Raw genomic sequence first — 16,426 nt, forward strand, 5'->3', positions numbered from 1 at the left:
TCTTTGCTGTGGAGGGACGGCATGGTGCTTCTGCCTAGAGTGCCATTTTGCCCACTATCCCCCTACATTTCTCTTGTATAACCCCTATGTAGATGATAAATTTTGGGAAAATATGAGACTTGGTTGATATTAATTTATAAAATTGTAAGGGTAAAACCCATTGTTTTACTATCTAGATTTGTTCACTGGTCACAATTTTAATTAAATGTTATCTAAACAAAAAACCCAACCCATTGCTGTCGAGTCGATTCTGACTCATAGTGATCCTATAGGACAGAGTAGAACTGCCCTCTAGGGTTTACAAGGAGCAGCTGGTGGATTTGAGCTACCAACCTTTTGGTTAGCATCCAAGCTCTTAACCACTACACCACCTGGGCTCCAAGTGTTATCCAGATAAATAAAAAATATTAATACCTACATCAGTGTCCTTCAGACTTTTGTTTTTCCCAGCTGAAACATTTTGAAGGGGAGATTGACTTTATAACTTCTGAGGAATATAGGGTGACAGGAACTGTGTGAGTAGCAAGTATGATTCTACATTGCTAACTTAACATCCTTTAATCCTCATACTATGTGTGTTTTATGGGTGAGGAAGCTGAGGCTCAGAAGATAATTTGTCCAGTATTATGTAAAAGTGTTATCATTCGAATGTGAGCTCTCTGCAAAATTTGAATTTGTCTAACTATAAAGCCTATTCCTTTTTTACCACACTCTTCCTTTCTCAGTTCGATAATAAAAATAATAGCTAGGATTTATTGTACGTATATGGGGAGCCAGATACTGTCCTGATGCTTTACACATACACATACACATACACAAAGCCCCCTAAGGGGAGTAGGCAGCTAGAGGTTAAGTAATTTGTCTAAGGTGACATAGCTCTTAACTAATGGACCTAACCTTCTCTTTCACTCCCTAGTCTGTGCTCCCAGGTACGATTCTGTAAGGCCTTCCTTGATTATACTCTGTATTTTAAATATTATTGATTGCCATGTTATAATGAGAAAAAGATGTGTAATATCTAAGCATACAGTGGTTTGGCTGTAAAGAGAATTCTGTTCATTAAATGATTAATCAGTTGTATTTAAAATGCTAAATTTCTTCCAAGACTTGGGTTTTTGCTTGGAGTAGCATCAGACTATGGGTACAAGTGGCATCATACAATGGTAGAATGATCCTGAAAGAAATGGAGAGTCTTTAAGGGTCATGCCAACTCTGCCTCCAGAAAATATCATCTGTTCATCTTCTTTTCATCTTTATCCCCACCACCTAACCCGGGCTTCGTCTTTACCTGGATTATCAGAACAACTGCAAAATGGTCTTCCTACTTAAAACCTTTCAGTGGATTCCTAGCACATAAAGAAAAAAATTCATGTTTCTTGCTTCCTCCCGATCTAACCCTGCCTCTCCTTTTTTTATGCTTCCCCTGTTCAGTATTACTGGTCCACGTGTTTCTGGAAATGCCAAGTTCATTCTTGCCTCCAGGTCTTTGTTCCTGCTCTTGCCCCTGTTGGGTTTGCACTGTCTCTTTCCTTGCATATCAAGTCTCAACTCAGCCCTCTCCTTGGAGAGGCTGTCTCTTACCTCTTGGTGTAAAGTAGCAGCAGTGATAGTAGCAGCAACAGTAACAGTAGTAATAGTAGTAACAGCAACAACAATAAAAATAGCTAACATTTATTGAGCTCTTACTATGTATCAGGCATTGTTCTTCACAAGTGTTAACTCACTGGGTCCTCACAACTCCCTTTAGAGGTAGGTAATATTGTTGTCTGCGTTATACAGATGATGAAACTGAGGCACAGAGAAGTCTGTCAGTCACTTGTTTTATTTTTTTATCACACTAACCAGGATCTGCAATTATCTTACTCTCCTCTAGAAAAAAGGGAACTTATCTCTTATTTTCTACTGTTCCTGCAGTTTTTATAAAACTGCCTGGAACATAGTAGACATTTAAATACGTTGAATGAATAAATTAATGAACAATGAGTCTTATTGATTGGATGGTGATGTTTCTAATGAGAAATGGAAGATTTCAAAGGTAACACTTCTGCTGTAATTGTATGAGAGAGCCAAAGGCCTTTTCACTTAAATAACTGTCGTTGTTGTGATTTTTTTTTCCTTTCCCTCTCTCTCTCTGTTACATTATACTGTGTACGTATAAGCATGGGGTGATGGATCTGGGCAGAGGAAGAAAGGAAGACTATATGTCAGCATACTCAGTAACCCAGCAGTCACTGCCAGCAGGCGCCAGGTGGTTGCTGGCAACAGATATAGTCACTGCTTGCTTATCTTTTCAAATGTGGAGATTTAGCCATGATCATAAAGCACCATTTGACTTCACGTCTGAGTGCTGGCTGCAGATTAAGTAAAGGCAGCCATTGCCATGGAACGTCTTTAGCAAGGTTTATACAGGGAGATGTTTTATTTTATTTTTTAATTTCCCTGATCTTCTGAACAAATGAGGTATTGACTTTTTTCTGCCTGGTGTCCAGTTTTACAGAATTTTAGAGCTGAAAGAGAATGGGAGACTATAGCCTTGCTTCCTCATTTTACAAGGGAAAGGAATAACCCCCAGGGATTAAGTGGTTTACTCAGGGTCATGCAAGTAATTGGTAGAAAGGCTAGGGCTGTCCTTGCAGCCACTAAGTGGAGAGTAGGCTTAATGAGCTCACACTGTTAGGAGAAGAACACTTGCTCGCTTCAGGGTCTTGATCAGGACGCTGACCTGTGCTTTCTTGATAATGTAAATGATTGTTGGAGACTGAGGTGGTCACCAGGAGGATGTTACTTCTACATCCTTATTTAGGAATACAAAATAATATCTTTTTGTAACACATTCAGTAGCTAAAAGTAATATATGACTGTTTATATCACTATACTGAAAGTCCCAGTCCCAGAAGTCTAGAAATGGCATTTGGTCGTTTTATAGCTAAGAGCACAGAATGTAGCCTGGAAAAAACCCTAGTTTGGTGTATAGGAAGTACTAAGGGGTTTTGTCATTAGTCAGATTAAACCACAATTCAGAAAGCAAAACTACTTTTCTGCTGGGGGGAATGTAAGAATCAAGTGGGCCATTACAAACCCTGAATATAGAATTTTCGGTAAACTGGAATTCTGAACTACTGCATCACTGTCAATTCCATTTGGTCTGAGTAAGGAAGCGTCCTCTCCTTGCTCATTTCAAGAAAAGCTAGACCAGAATTGTTTATTTTGGGAGGCTAATGTGATTCTGCTGGCTTTAGGAAACACAGATCTTAGAGAGAACAACGTTGAAGAAAACTGTTTAAGAAGCCACTGTAGAAATGTGCTTTATTAGAGAAAGAGCCTTGCTCATTCCTATTCCTTAAAGTGATGGGCGTGGGACTGTGCCTGCCAAGGTTTGCTCTTTAGAACTTTTAGTTTAAGAAGAATAATGATACTATTAGTGGATATCAAATATCTGACTGAGCACTGAAAGACACTGAGGTGAGTGCCTGATTCTTCTAGAGAACCCAAGGTGTGGTGAAGGTAATAAAGGAGTTTGTGCCTGCTGTCATTATCATCATTACTTTGTGTGTGTACCTGGAGGCCATGTTGAGACGCTCCCCAGAACTTGGAAATGAGTGAAATGAGCTTACCTTCTCATTTCTTTGTAAGATCAACATGTGATAAGATAGTCATCTGTAAGAGGGGCATATTGGTTTCTACCACTGCAGGATTTTACTGTAATTATATTAGAAGATGAAATATTTGAATTTAGAGGGGGATGGTTACAGAGCCCTGGTAGCACAGTGCTGAAGAGTTCGGCTGCTAACCAGAAGGTTGACAGTTTGAATCTACCAGCTGCTTCTTGGAAACCCTACGGGGCAGCTCTACTCTGTCCATTAGGGTCACTGTGAGTCAGAATCGACTCGATGGCAAAGGGTTTATTTGTTTTGTTTCATTTTGGTTAGGGAGAGAGATCCCTGAGTGGTGAAAATTATTTGTGCTCGAACCTAAGGGTTGGCGTTTCAAACCCACCTAACAGCACCATGGAGGAAAGGATTGGTGATCTGCTTTCATAAAAATTACAGCAAAAAAGAAAAAGTTTGGAGCAAAATATGAGGTCACCATGAGTTGGAATCAGCTCCGTAGCAATGAGTTTTTATTGTTTTGGTTAAGGAAGGGGCATATCATTGGCAACACTCTTCTCATCTGTATGGAGGGGAGGAGAAGCATTAGCCAACAGACTTGAAGTATCATGGCCCCATTGCCAAGGTTATTCCAACAGACTTTGAAGATTTTGGTCCTATGGATGCATTGATCCCTTTTGTATGATGGGAGCATCAGATGGCGTCTAAGCACCATTGGATTGCTTCAGTGCTTACCAGTCTTTCCGTGTAGGCCAACATGGGACAGTTGAATTGATTATGGAATTTCAATTACTTTAGTTCCTATGGCAATAATTTCTCATCGTAAATTTAACTAGTTATTGTCTTGGATTTATACATCAATCTTATAGGTTTGGTTAATCTGTGTCTGCCTTTAAGAGGGATCTGTTCTTGGTATATTGCTAACATTTGTTTTTGTTCAGTTGTTAATTCATTCATCAGTCATTGAATGCTTTCTATAAGCTATCCAGGTAGCTTATAATATAATGGGAAACAGGTGAACTGGCAGGTACACTAAAAGGTAAAGAACTACCTCTGCGACACTGCTTGGGAGGCAGTATGCTGGCCTCCCATTTCCGTAAGGCTTAGCATATGAAATGATCATTATCCACCCCTGTAAACTCTTAAGTATAATAGATTACATTTATGTGTTCTTGATTAAGACTAGGCATTTTGATAAGCTCTTTGCATATATTCTTTTATTTAATCCTAACTATTCCAGCAGGTATGGAGTCCCTGGGTGGTGCAAATAGTTAAGCGCTCGAATGCTAGCTAAAAGGTTGGCAGCTCAAACCCACTCAGAGGTGCCTTGGAGACCAGGCCTCGATCTGCTTCTGAAAGTTCACAGCCTTGAAAACCCTATGGAGCAGTTCTACTCCGCGTTTATGGGGTCGCTGTGAGTAGAAAGTGACTCCACTCAACAGCAATTAACAACAACTTTCCAGAAGTGGATACACAATATTTCTATTTCACAGGCTAGGAAACTGAAACTTAATGAGACTAAGTAACTTCCCTAATGTTGCATTTTACTCCTGGTTTGCCATTTACCAAATAACATCCATTTAGCTATACTTGATGTGGGATTTGAACTTGTTCTTTGGTGGGCTTCAGAGTTCATTCTGGACCACCTCGGTACTGACTTAGAGAGGATGGGTTACTGAGGAAGTCCCAGAATCAGTTGGCCAAGCCTGTTGGGGGCCATTTTCATTACATGTGCAAGTATTGCTGTTAGTTGCTGTCAAGTTGATTGCAACTCATGACGACCCCACGTGTTACAGAGTAGAGCTACTCCATAGGGTTTTCTTGGCTATAATCTTATGGAAGCTGATTGCCAGGCCTTTTCTTCCACTATACTGCTCAGTGGATTCAAATCACCAGCCTTTAGGTTAGCAGTCAAGCACAAACCAATACATGCTCTCAAATGTACAACATTATGCTTGGAAAAGCTGCAAGGGATACCAAAGAGTGTGATTAGGATGTATTTTTTTCTCTTGGCAAACTACACACTTAGCATGACTGAAGGACAAAGCAGGCTTCTGAAGGCTTGAACTTCCAGGAGGACTCCGTGAGAACTGTTAATAGATCTCCAACCTCACTCTTTTCCATCATGCAGCCTGCAAAGGGATGAGACAAAAGCTGTCTTAGATGTCAGGACTCCTTAGGAGCATCAAGACAGGTGGATTAAGAACTACTAGTCAATTTTAATGAGTGTATGAACAATCCCTCTAAATTATTAAATTCTAAGGAGCACAGCTTCCCTCCTTAAAACAAAGGATAGAACCTTGTATGGGAAGGAACGGCAATGGTACCATCTTAATTTTACCTTCTTTGGGGTGACTTTAGGGGGATTCTCCCCTTGGTTACCTACCCCAGCACTATACACCGATAGTGAGGATATTGCCCAAGTATGAACATAGACCTCTTTATGTGATCAGCATAGCTGATGAAAGTGGTGATTTGCAGAGAACATCATAAATTCTGAAAGGAACCTATAGAGGAAATAAAAAAAAAAAAAAGCATAAAAACAGAGTTGTCCGGTGCATACTGAGTGGCTATCTAATTGTCTGTAAATGTCCTTTCACTTCTAACTCAGAAGAAGGATGAGATCAAAATTCCTGACCACCTCCCTCAAAGTGTTGGCTCATTAATTCAAATAGAAGAGCCTTATTTCTCTGCTACATGAAGGGAGTCTGTATTGATAAGTTAACCATATGTCCAGACCTAACCTGCGTATTTCTACAATATAGGATTAGAGTTCTTGAAGACTCAAATTATAATAGTTACAAACTCCTACCTTGCAGATTTTTTCCCAGGTGCCTCACCCAAATATTCCAGAGGACCTCTGAGGTTACTAACAAATTAAGCCTGCTCATTGCTAGCTTGTTGTCACCTGCTAGGTGTAAACGGGAAGTCAGATGCATAACACAAGGAGGTACCTGCAACCTCCCAGGAGTGGGCCTCTGTTGCCTACAGGGTCTCCATGTCACTGGTAGTAAACGAGCCTGTGTGGCCAAGCACTGAAGCCCTGACAACCCTGAGGAGACAGGGCAGGGCGATCCACCAGCTCCCATTGGCTGAGTGCCTCACTTTCTGCTTCCAGTGCAGATCGCCCTCCCTCTCTTCCTCAGTACTGCACCCCATCAGGGAATCCCTGAGCAAAACTGCCTGGGCCCCGAGGAATTTTCTCCATAAATTCAGATTCACATGCATCCTTTTCCCTAGGCTTTTCCATAGTGGGTGGAGCCCTCATGGTACAGTGCTTAAGAGCTCAGCTGCTAACCAGAAGGTCAGCAGTTTGAATCTACCAGCCACTCCTTGGAAACCCTATGGGGCAGTTCTACTTTGTCCTGTAGTATAGCTATGAGTCAGAATCGACTGGACGGCAATGGGTTTTAGGTTTGGTTTTAAGGTGCCTGGGTGAAGAAGGCCTAAGGTATCAGCAGTATTCTGTGCCTGGAACCTTCAACCCCCTTTAATGGCCCTATGCTTGACACTTTTCCCTCATTGTGTTTAATGGCCTACTAGTCTAGACTTTCCCTTAATTGTGTTGTTGTTGTTGTTGTTTTCTTTTTAGGAGTCCCTTAGTATCTGCCCTTGGTTGAGGCCCTACCAGTCCATTAGGGTTGTTTGAATTCCTCTGATTCTCATTTAAGAGAAGGCATTGATTCCTGTCCCTTTTGTCCCAGGAGGACCCTTGATGCCATAGAAATTCTTGAACACAAATTAATGGGTGACGGGGAGATGTAATGTCCAATTCCCTGTGGGGGAATTCAAGACCCCAGTGTATATGGGTATGTCTGGGTGAGGAAGGATAGGCAGCTCCTCAGCTAAGAACACCTGAGGGCCAGACATTTACCAGGCAAAAAAAATGTCCAGTTATGTAAGTAAGTACAACCTGAGGACTTCGGCTCAGAGCCAAGTGGAGGGCTGGTTTTAATGAGGCTCTCTGTCAAACCCAGATGCTGGAAACAGTACACTTTGGTCTTTGTGCTGTGGTTAAGGAACATCTAATAAAAGATTTTAAAGATTTTTTTAAGATTGCTATGTCTCTATTTGTGACATTCGAATTGTATAAACCTAGGGGAGAAGCTTGTGTTGTATTTAAAACATGATGTAGTAAAAGGTAATCACTGGCCATGTGATCTTGGGCAAAGCTGCTTAATGTCTTTAAATCTGTAAAACGGGTATGGCATTATCTGATTTGGAGCTATGTGACCTCCACAGTGATGAGTATAAAATGTGACTCTCACTCTGTACCTCTCTTGCTTCGAAAGCTTTTGATGAACTGCAGGATGGTCCAGCTGCAGGATGAGACCCAGACTTCTTCACAGCATGAGAGGTTCTCTGTGACCTGGCCCCTGTGTACTTTTTTATCATCATGTCTCCCCTGCAACAGTAAGGCTGCCCAGATTATACTCCCCTGCATACATTATGCTGTTTCTCACCTGCTACCCCCAGTGCCTTTACTTCCGGTCCTTAACCTTTATAGAATGCCTAAAGGACTTTCTGGTTTCATATAGAAACAAAGCCCCATAGGAATACTTTTCTTTTAGAGTTTCTTACCTGCACTTGGCTATTCTTAGTGTCCTTATCAATGGGTGGAGACACTCTTGCTTGCCCTAAAAAAAAAAGCCCAAATAACCACTCCTTTGCCACTTCGTATTATTTATTCAACAAACATTGAATTTGCCTGCTGTGTGTTGTGCTGGCCTTAGGAAAAGAGGAGTAACACATTACCTATTGCCTCAGGGAGTTCCCATTTGGGGATGGGAGACAGACTCATAAACAGTAGCCAGACTTCCAGGTAAGTGCTTTACTGGGGAGGGGGTAGGTACAGAGAAGGTTCACTGACTGACATCCTGGAAGCCTTCAGAAGAGACTCCATCTTGGCCTGGTCTTATGGGAGGAGTTGACATCGGCTGGCAGAAAAGAAGTACCCTGGTGGCACAGTGGTTAAGCTTTTGGCTGCTAACCACCAGCTACTCCATGGGAGAAAGATGTGACATCTGCTTCCATAAAGATTTACAGCCTTGGAAACCCTATGGGACAACTTTACTCTGTCCTGGAGGATTGCTATGAGTAGGAATCAACTCGTTGGCAATGGGGTTGGTTTTATTTTCAGTTAGGCAGAAAAAGAAGAAAAATGGGTATTTGAGATAGGATGTTGATGGTGTCCCTTTCTAGTAGGGGAGTAAGGGACTGATTAAATCCAATTTCATTTAATTCTCACTAGAAGGTAAAACTACGCATTTTAAAAGACTTCCTGTTTATTCTCTGTTCTTCCAAAACTTGTATATATTTTCAAATGTGTTATCAACATTGCAGCAAGGTGTTACTTGATTGAAATCACCCGAACCTGTTGCATTGCTTAGATGATGGTGAGGTGACTTATAATGATGTTAAGACACTTAAAGTTTGTTGGTGAATATAAATGCTAATTGGAGGAAAGATTAGATGATCATAATGAGTTAGATAACTGTGGTAGCTGTTTACCTAAATCTTAATATTTATCTTTTTTAAATCTTCATCCAAAAAGAAAAAAACCCACAAAACAGAAAAGCATTAAATATGTATGTTAAATTTTTTTAATATATTTTAAATTACCTCTGTCTCATTCAGTCTTGTCCAAAATGATAATATAAACCAGTTTAAAATTCTTTGTTACTTTCGGCATCATTTTATGCAGTGGGAGGATGTAAGTTGAACATATTGTTACCATTTTTGAAAATGGATTACATTTTACATGACAGTTTACTAAATGCTATCTTTTGAATCCAGGAGAAATGTTAGATGTGAAGATTTCCCTTTTTTATTATTAAAAAAACAAGTACACTGTTAAACGGAAACTTGTAGCTTTCAACAGATTTTGGATTCTAGAATAGTTATGAAACGTGTTTTTAGTGTAGATTATAAAATGAAACATTTCTTACCAAATAAGAAGACTATCCCTTTTGAAGGTTATGAGAAGACTGATGATGTTTCAGAGAAGACTTCACTAGCCGACCAGGAGGAAGTGAGGACTATATTCATCAACCAGCCCCAGCGGACAAAATTCTGCAATAACCATGTCAGGTAGGAACTACCAAAGATGCTGTGGGACCAGGCATCCCAACAGGATTCAGAAGGACATCTCTCCTGTGCAGATGAAATGAAAATGCTTGCAAAGAGATTTCGGTTAAACCAGTTACTATTTGAGAGCTTACTGGTATCATTGTGAATGGGCTGTTTCTTTCCCTACTTTCTATCCAATAAAGGAGATGTTAATAAGAATCCAGAAGCAGGAAAGACCTGAAAGGATAAACAGCCATACTATACCAATTCTATACGTAGTGTCTGAGTAATGGAAGCTGCTCATGGGTAAATGACTTTGTCTCAACGCTGTTACTAGAACAATGTATTATAGTTTTTGGTTTAATAGGATTTAACATTTTAGGAGAGATCTTTACAATTCTACCAGAGGACTCCTTTTGGTTAAAAAGTCTTTAAATAGCAGCTTTTTGTAATTGTGAAATTTACTATGGTGTTGAAGATTGTAGATCTGTGGGAATTACTTCAATGTTATGTTTTCATTCCAATAATAATATAAAAAGGATCAGTATAAACACTGGTTACTCTGTACCACCATGTGACCTACGGATCCAAGTGAACACTTCAGTGCTAGCACAGTTTTTCTCCAGTGGCAGAATGACCAGATCTGAGAAATGCCAATCTAAAATTAATATTTACAACTTCAAGTTCTATAGTACCATTTCTCAGTTTAAGAAGTGTCTCTTATAATCTCCTTGATTCTCCTTTCTATTCAATAAACAAGAGGAGGGATGTTTCCAAGACTTTGGGTGATATCTCACTGGTTGTGGACATATCTGGTGTGTTTAGTGTGGAGTCCCAGCCAGGTCCTCAAGAGTCCATGAAGAAAATTCCAGCAGAACCCCAGAAAACTTCCCATTTCTTTAAAGTTATCCAGCGAAGGCATCTCTATTTGTAGTCCTCTGGCCCTGCTTAAACTGCTGTTTTTTTTTGTTTTTTTTTTTTGTAAGATTTAATTTTCTATTAGCGTTTTATATACTATTCTTAACTAAAGTTGTTCTTCTTTGTAATGTTAAGCAGAATTGGCCAAAGAGGACAAAAGATTTTACTCAGAAAATAAAACCTGTGGTGTATTCCGTCAGTCTTTACTGTTTAGCCAGTTCTTTCCCTATTTTTCATTTAGGTTAATGACCTTTTGGAATATTCTCCCAATTTGAAACAGTGGGCAAAAATGTTCATCATCTAATTGTTTATATCGTGATAACAGAACTTTGTAAACGTGGGTGTACTAATTGTGGCGTAATTAGTTTTATAATACTTGTCGTTTTTCTTTTCCAGCACTGCAAAATACAACATAATCACATTCCTTCCTCGATTTCTGTACTCTCAGTTCAGAAGAGCTGCTAATTCATTTTTTCTCTTTATTGCGCTGCTTCAGGTAAAGTCACATTGTAAAAACCTTAGTTCAAAGACAAATGATCAGGCATTAATAAATGTTTCTGTTAAGCCCTTGACCAGTGCCCTAAAGATTATATAATAGAAAGAGATAAGCTGGTTCTGGTGGACATTTCCAGCTCCTGCTCCAAGCAGTGTCAGAATTCCACTACCTCTATGTGATTCATTTTGTTGGCTTATTTTAAGCGTTCTGTGATAGCAATGACTGTTCATCTTCAGTAGTAAATGGGGATGGGATTTTTTCTTAAAATATTAATTTATTTTAGTAATGGTAAAAGTGTAAGTTCTAAATCTTGAAATATAAGAATTACCAATTTAAATCTTGTGTTTTTCCTGTATTTGAGTTAGATTCATAGTAAAAAAAAATCAGAACATATGACAAAACATAAAAAAATATTAAAAATGTATTATTCCACCACCCAGACACAACTACTATTAAAATTTGGGTGTATATCCTTCTGGTCTTTTATTTATTTATTTTATTTTCCTAAGAATTGGAGCCTGGGTGGCGCAGTGGTTAAGCGTTTGGCTGCTAACTAAAAGACTGGGAGTTCGAATCCACCAGCTGCTCCTTGGAAACCCTATGGGGCAGTTCTACTCTGTCCTGTAGGGTCACTATAAGTCAGAATCAACTCGAGGGCACCTGACAACAACAACAAGCATTGCTTATTGATTTAGATTACAAAGATGGAATCGTGTAGTGTCTATTGTTTTGTAGTCTGCTTCATTCAGTAGTAGTGTTTGGCTATTTTCCCATGTTATTCACTGTTTTCTAAAATATCATTTTTAATGACTATGGTATTTTAGTATATGACTATACTATATTTAACCAATCTCCTATTGTAGGTGTAAGTCCTACACACCACTGCTTATCATGAAGCTAATTACCATGCACTTCCAGCTATTTAGTAGATACCAGCAAATTGTCTCATTCAGTAGCAATTGACCAAGATAGTAAAATCAATGAAGTATATTTAGGAGACACTAAAACTTTGTTGTTTTTAAATGTTATAAACTTTGTATTTCTCACTGGATTTCTCTCTCTTTTTTTTTTCCTTCAAATAGCAAATACCTGATGTATCACCTACAGGTCGTTACACAACACTGGTTCCTCTCTTATTTATTTTAGCTGTGGCAGCTATCAAAGAGATAATAGAAGATATTGTAAGTACTTAATTTTTATGTACACAAATGTGACTCTTTGTTATGTTTTTATATATATTTTAAACTATTAGTTGCTTAAGTTATTTAATTCTTGGCACAGCTTGTTTAAAATGTCCATTCAATATAACAATATATAGAATATTCCCCCACCCCGGGAGTTGTCACGTTGATATCTATAGGATTAATATTGCAGATGCCTTGTTATAATGTTCCCTTTTTTTGTAGTTTAGTAATGAAAGAACTTAGAGTATAATAATTGACTTGAAGAGAAAACTATATTTGAACATTATTTTCAATTAAGTTGAACAAAGTAAACCTCAAGTCATCTAAATGTAAAGGTTCTTTTTTTTAATTTTGTCTTTTTTAATTTAAATACCACCATTTTTACCTTATTAAATTTTTTTGATTCTTTTTCATCTTATTTTAGTAGTTCTGTAGGGTTGCTAGGAGTGGGAATTGACTTGACAGCAATGGTTTTTTTCAGGTTGAGTTTCCTTTCTTCATTATTTTTTTAAAAGAAAGTAACAGCAAATTTGCTATTTTTTGTCTTTCTGTGGTAGTAGAAAAAAAGAGGAAGTCAAGAGATTTTTTTTCATTATGTTACACTTGTTTTAACTACCTTAGTTGAGGAAGGCAGTACTTTTTTTCTCTGTTCTGTAAGTACTTATTTGCCTGTCTAGAATGATTTGTCAAGCCTTGATAATGTCAGATGGTAAGGTGAAAAAAGGCTGAAAACAATGTTAAGAAAGCTCTAATTTAAAGTTTCCCAAACACTAATATTATTTCTGTATAGAATCCAGTCGTGATTTCATTAAGAAGACATGAACCATAGCATCCCTGGACACTTTAGAAATGAGTCAGCTGAACATTTAGATCATTAGACTCGAAAGCATCTAAGTGTCTTAAGTAAATACAGAAGTTGTATATGTAAAACATCATATTCCTCTTAACTGGAAGAATGATACTTGATGGGGATCATGAGCTTAACTTCTCACCCATATTGCTCTACACAGACTTACCATCCTTTAAATTATGGTCAAATTTGTCAATTCATAGGGGTTGGTCTTTCCTACAACTTTGTCTCTTTCCCTTATGGACTCCTTTCTTTTCTTTGTTTAACCTATTTTTCATTGAGCACATGTTATTTACCAGGCATTGTGCTAGTTGGAGGTTTGTTTGTTTTATTATGGTAAAATACAATTCAGTAACATTAATTACATCTTCTAAGATGGAAGGAATACACAGAGTCACTATACCAAAAGGAATTGGTGGATGTTCAACCATTTCAGGAGGTAGCATGTGATCAGGAACCAATAGTACTGAAGGAAGAAGTCCAAGCTGTACTGAAGGCATTGGCGATAAACAAGGCTACAGGAATTGACAGAATACCAACTGAGATGTTTCAACAAACTGATGCAGCATTAGAAGTGCTCACTCGTCTATGCCAAGAAATTTGGAAGACAGCTACCTGGCCAACCGACTGGAAGAGATCCATATTTATGCCTATTCCCAAGAAAGGTGATCCAACAAAATGTGGAAATTATCGAACAATATCATTAATATCACAGGCAAATAAAATTTTGCTGAAGATCATTCAAAAGTGGCTACAGCAGCGTATCTAGAGGGAACTGCCAGAAATTCAAGCCGGATTCAGAAGGGGATGTGGAACCAAGGATATCATTGCTGATGTCAGATGGATTCTGGCTGAAAGCAGAGAATTCCAGAAAGATGTTTAACTGTGTTTTATTGACTATGCTAAGGCATTCAACTGTGTGGATCATAACAAATTATGGATAACACTGCAAAGAATGGGAATTCCAGAATACTTAACTGTGCTCATAAAGAACCTGTATATAGATCAAGAGGCAGTCATTCAAACAGAACAAAGGGATACTGTGTGGTTTAATGTCAGGAAAGGTGTGTGTCAGGGTTGTATCCTTTCACTATATTTATTCAGTCTGTATACTGAGCATATAATCTGAGACGCTGGACTATATGAAGAAGAGTGTGGCATCAGGATTGGAAGAAGACTCATTAACAACCTGCATTATGCTGAAACGTAGCAACCTTGCTTGCTCAAAGTGAAGAGGACTTGAAACACTTAATGACGAAGATCAAAGACCACAGCCTTAGTATGGGTGAGACCTCAACATAAAGAAAGCAAAAATCCTCATGACTGGACCAATAAGCAACATCATGATAAAGAGAAAAGACTGAATTGTCAAGGATTTCATTTTACTTGGATCCACAATCAACACCCATGGAAGCAGCTGTCAAGAAATCAAAAGATGCATTGCATTAGGCAAATCTGCTGCAAAAGACCTCTTTAAAGTGTTAAAAAGCAAAGATGTCACCTTGAAAACTAAGGTACGCCTGACCCAAGACTTGGTATTTTCAGTCACCTCATTTGCATGCTGAACGATGAATAAAGAGGACCGAAGAAGAATTGACACCTTTGAATTGTGGTGTTGGCGAAGAATATTGAATATACCATGGACTGCCAAAGAACAAACAAATTTGTCTTGGAAGAAGTACAACCAGAATGCTCCTTAGAAGCAAGGATGGCAAGACAATGTCTCAGATACTTTGAACATGTTATCAGGAGGGATCAGTCCCTGGAGAAGGACATCATGCTTGGTAAAGTAGAGGGTCAGCGAAAAAGAGGAAAACCCTCAACAAGATGGATTGACACAGTGGCTGCAACAATGGGCTCAAGCATAAAAGTGATTGTGAGGCTGGCTCAGGACCAGGCAGTGTTTCGTTCTGCTGTACATAGGGTCACTCTGAGTCGGAACCGACTCAACAGCAGCTAACAACAATTATATCCACAACGTTGTGCAACTATCACCACCTATTTCCAAAACTTTGTCATCACCCCAAACAGAAACTCTGTACCTATGAAGCAATAGCTCCTCATTCTCCTTCTTCCCAGTTTCTGATAACCGTTAACTATTTTCTGTCTCTAAGATTTCTAGATATTTCATATAGTGGAATCATACAATATTTGTTCTTTTGTGTCTGGTGTATTTCAGTTAGTATAATGTTTTCAAGGTTCATCCATGTTGTAGCATGTATTGGAATTTCATTCCTTTTTTTGACTGAATAATATTCCATTGTAAGTGTGTGTGTGTGTGAATGAACTCCACAGTAACTGATGAATATACATGTGTGCGCACACACCCACATACATACACACACATATTAAAGAAGTTCTGATTACAGAACAGTGTGGATATTTGAACTCAGAATAAACAATATTAATTTTTTCTAACCTATCAGTTTTAGAAGGAAAAATGATGTCTTTTAGGAAAGAAAGATCAGATAATTTCTTTATGTAGTCATAAGAATCTTCCTGTTTAGATGGAAGCTCAAATTTACATTCAAAACAATTGTTTCATGGCAAGTAACCTAATTTATTTTATGGCAGGAAGGTTGAGGAAAGAGATTCTCACGTGTGAGAATTCTCTGTAAATGGAAAGTAACGTTCAGAATCTCCTTCGGTTTCACTAAGATTAAATTTCCTGTTTGAAGTGAATGTTTCATTAATTAGCTTTTTATTTCTGTCCTTCAGTTGGAAATCTAACCATTGTCTGTCACAGACATGCATTATTTCAGAAATAATTTTCACTTTTTCAATATCTAAATTTGTTTTAGAGCATTACTTTGGACCAAAATTTATTTTCAGTTACTGCCTCATTTTCTTAAGCTCTTTATTAACAAGCAAACAAGAGTATTTTAGAGTTTTATCAATTATAAAATACTCTGTACTGATGCTACAAATTTAACAGAATTTTAAAAATTCATTTATGAATATTTACTGGTAAAAACATTGTTTACTTTCGGAGGCAATAATTGGTCTATTGAAGGTCTGCATTATTACATTTTTATTAGTGAGTATTTTATTCTCAGAAACTATTCCAGTGTGTTCCTGTGTATGGATGTGGCAAGAATTGTTTTCAACAATTCTTCCACAGAGGCGTTTTGAATGCGTTATTTGCATTTGTGCAATTCTGACTGATTGTTTGGAGCGACTGAGTTCACACTGCCAGCTATTATGCCATTCCTCGTGAGTGATGCTGTTTGTTACAATAATAAAATAAAAAACCAAACTCAGAAGGACTTCCGGCAAAATGGCGCTCTGCGCAGAAGCACCA

General features: G+C 38.3%; 1 protein-coding gene across 1 annotated transcript in view; it reads left to right on the forward strand.

The window, feature by feature from the left end:
- The window catches only part of ATP8A1 (ATPase phospholipid transporting 8A1), a 280,252-nt gene that overhangs the window by 34,390 nt on the left and 229,436 nt on the right, over nucleotides 1-16,426 (forward strand). Inside the window, exons 3-5 of the mRNA XM_023738968.1 lie at nucleotides 9,584-9,698; nucleotides 10,992-11,091; nucleotides 12,174-12,272. Of these exons, the coding sequence (XP_023594736.1) occupies nucleotides 9,584-9,698; nucleotides 10,992-11,091; nucleotides 12,174-12,272 (314 nt within the window). The remainder of the gene's footprint in view (nucleotides 1-9,583; nucleotides 9,699-10,991; nucleotides 11,092-12,173; nucleotides 12,273-16,426) is intronic.

The sequence above is a fragment of the Trichechus manatus genome, unplaced genomic scaffold (assembly GCF_000243295.1).
Source record: "Trichechus manatus latirostris isolate Lorelei unplaced genomic scaffold, TriManLat1.0 scaffold00126, whole genome shotgun sequence".
NCBI lineage: Eukaryota > Metazoa > Chordata > Mammalia > Sirenia > Trichechidae > Trichechus > Trichechus manatus.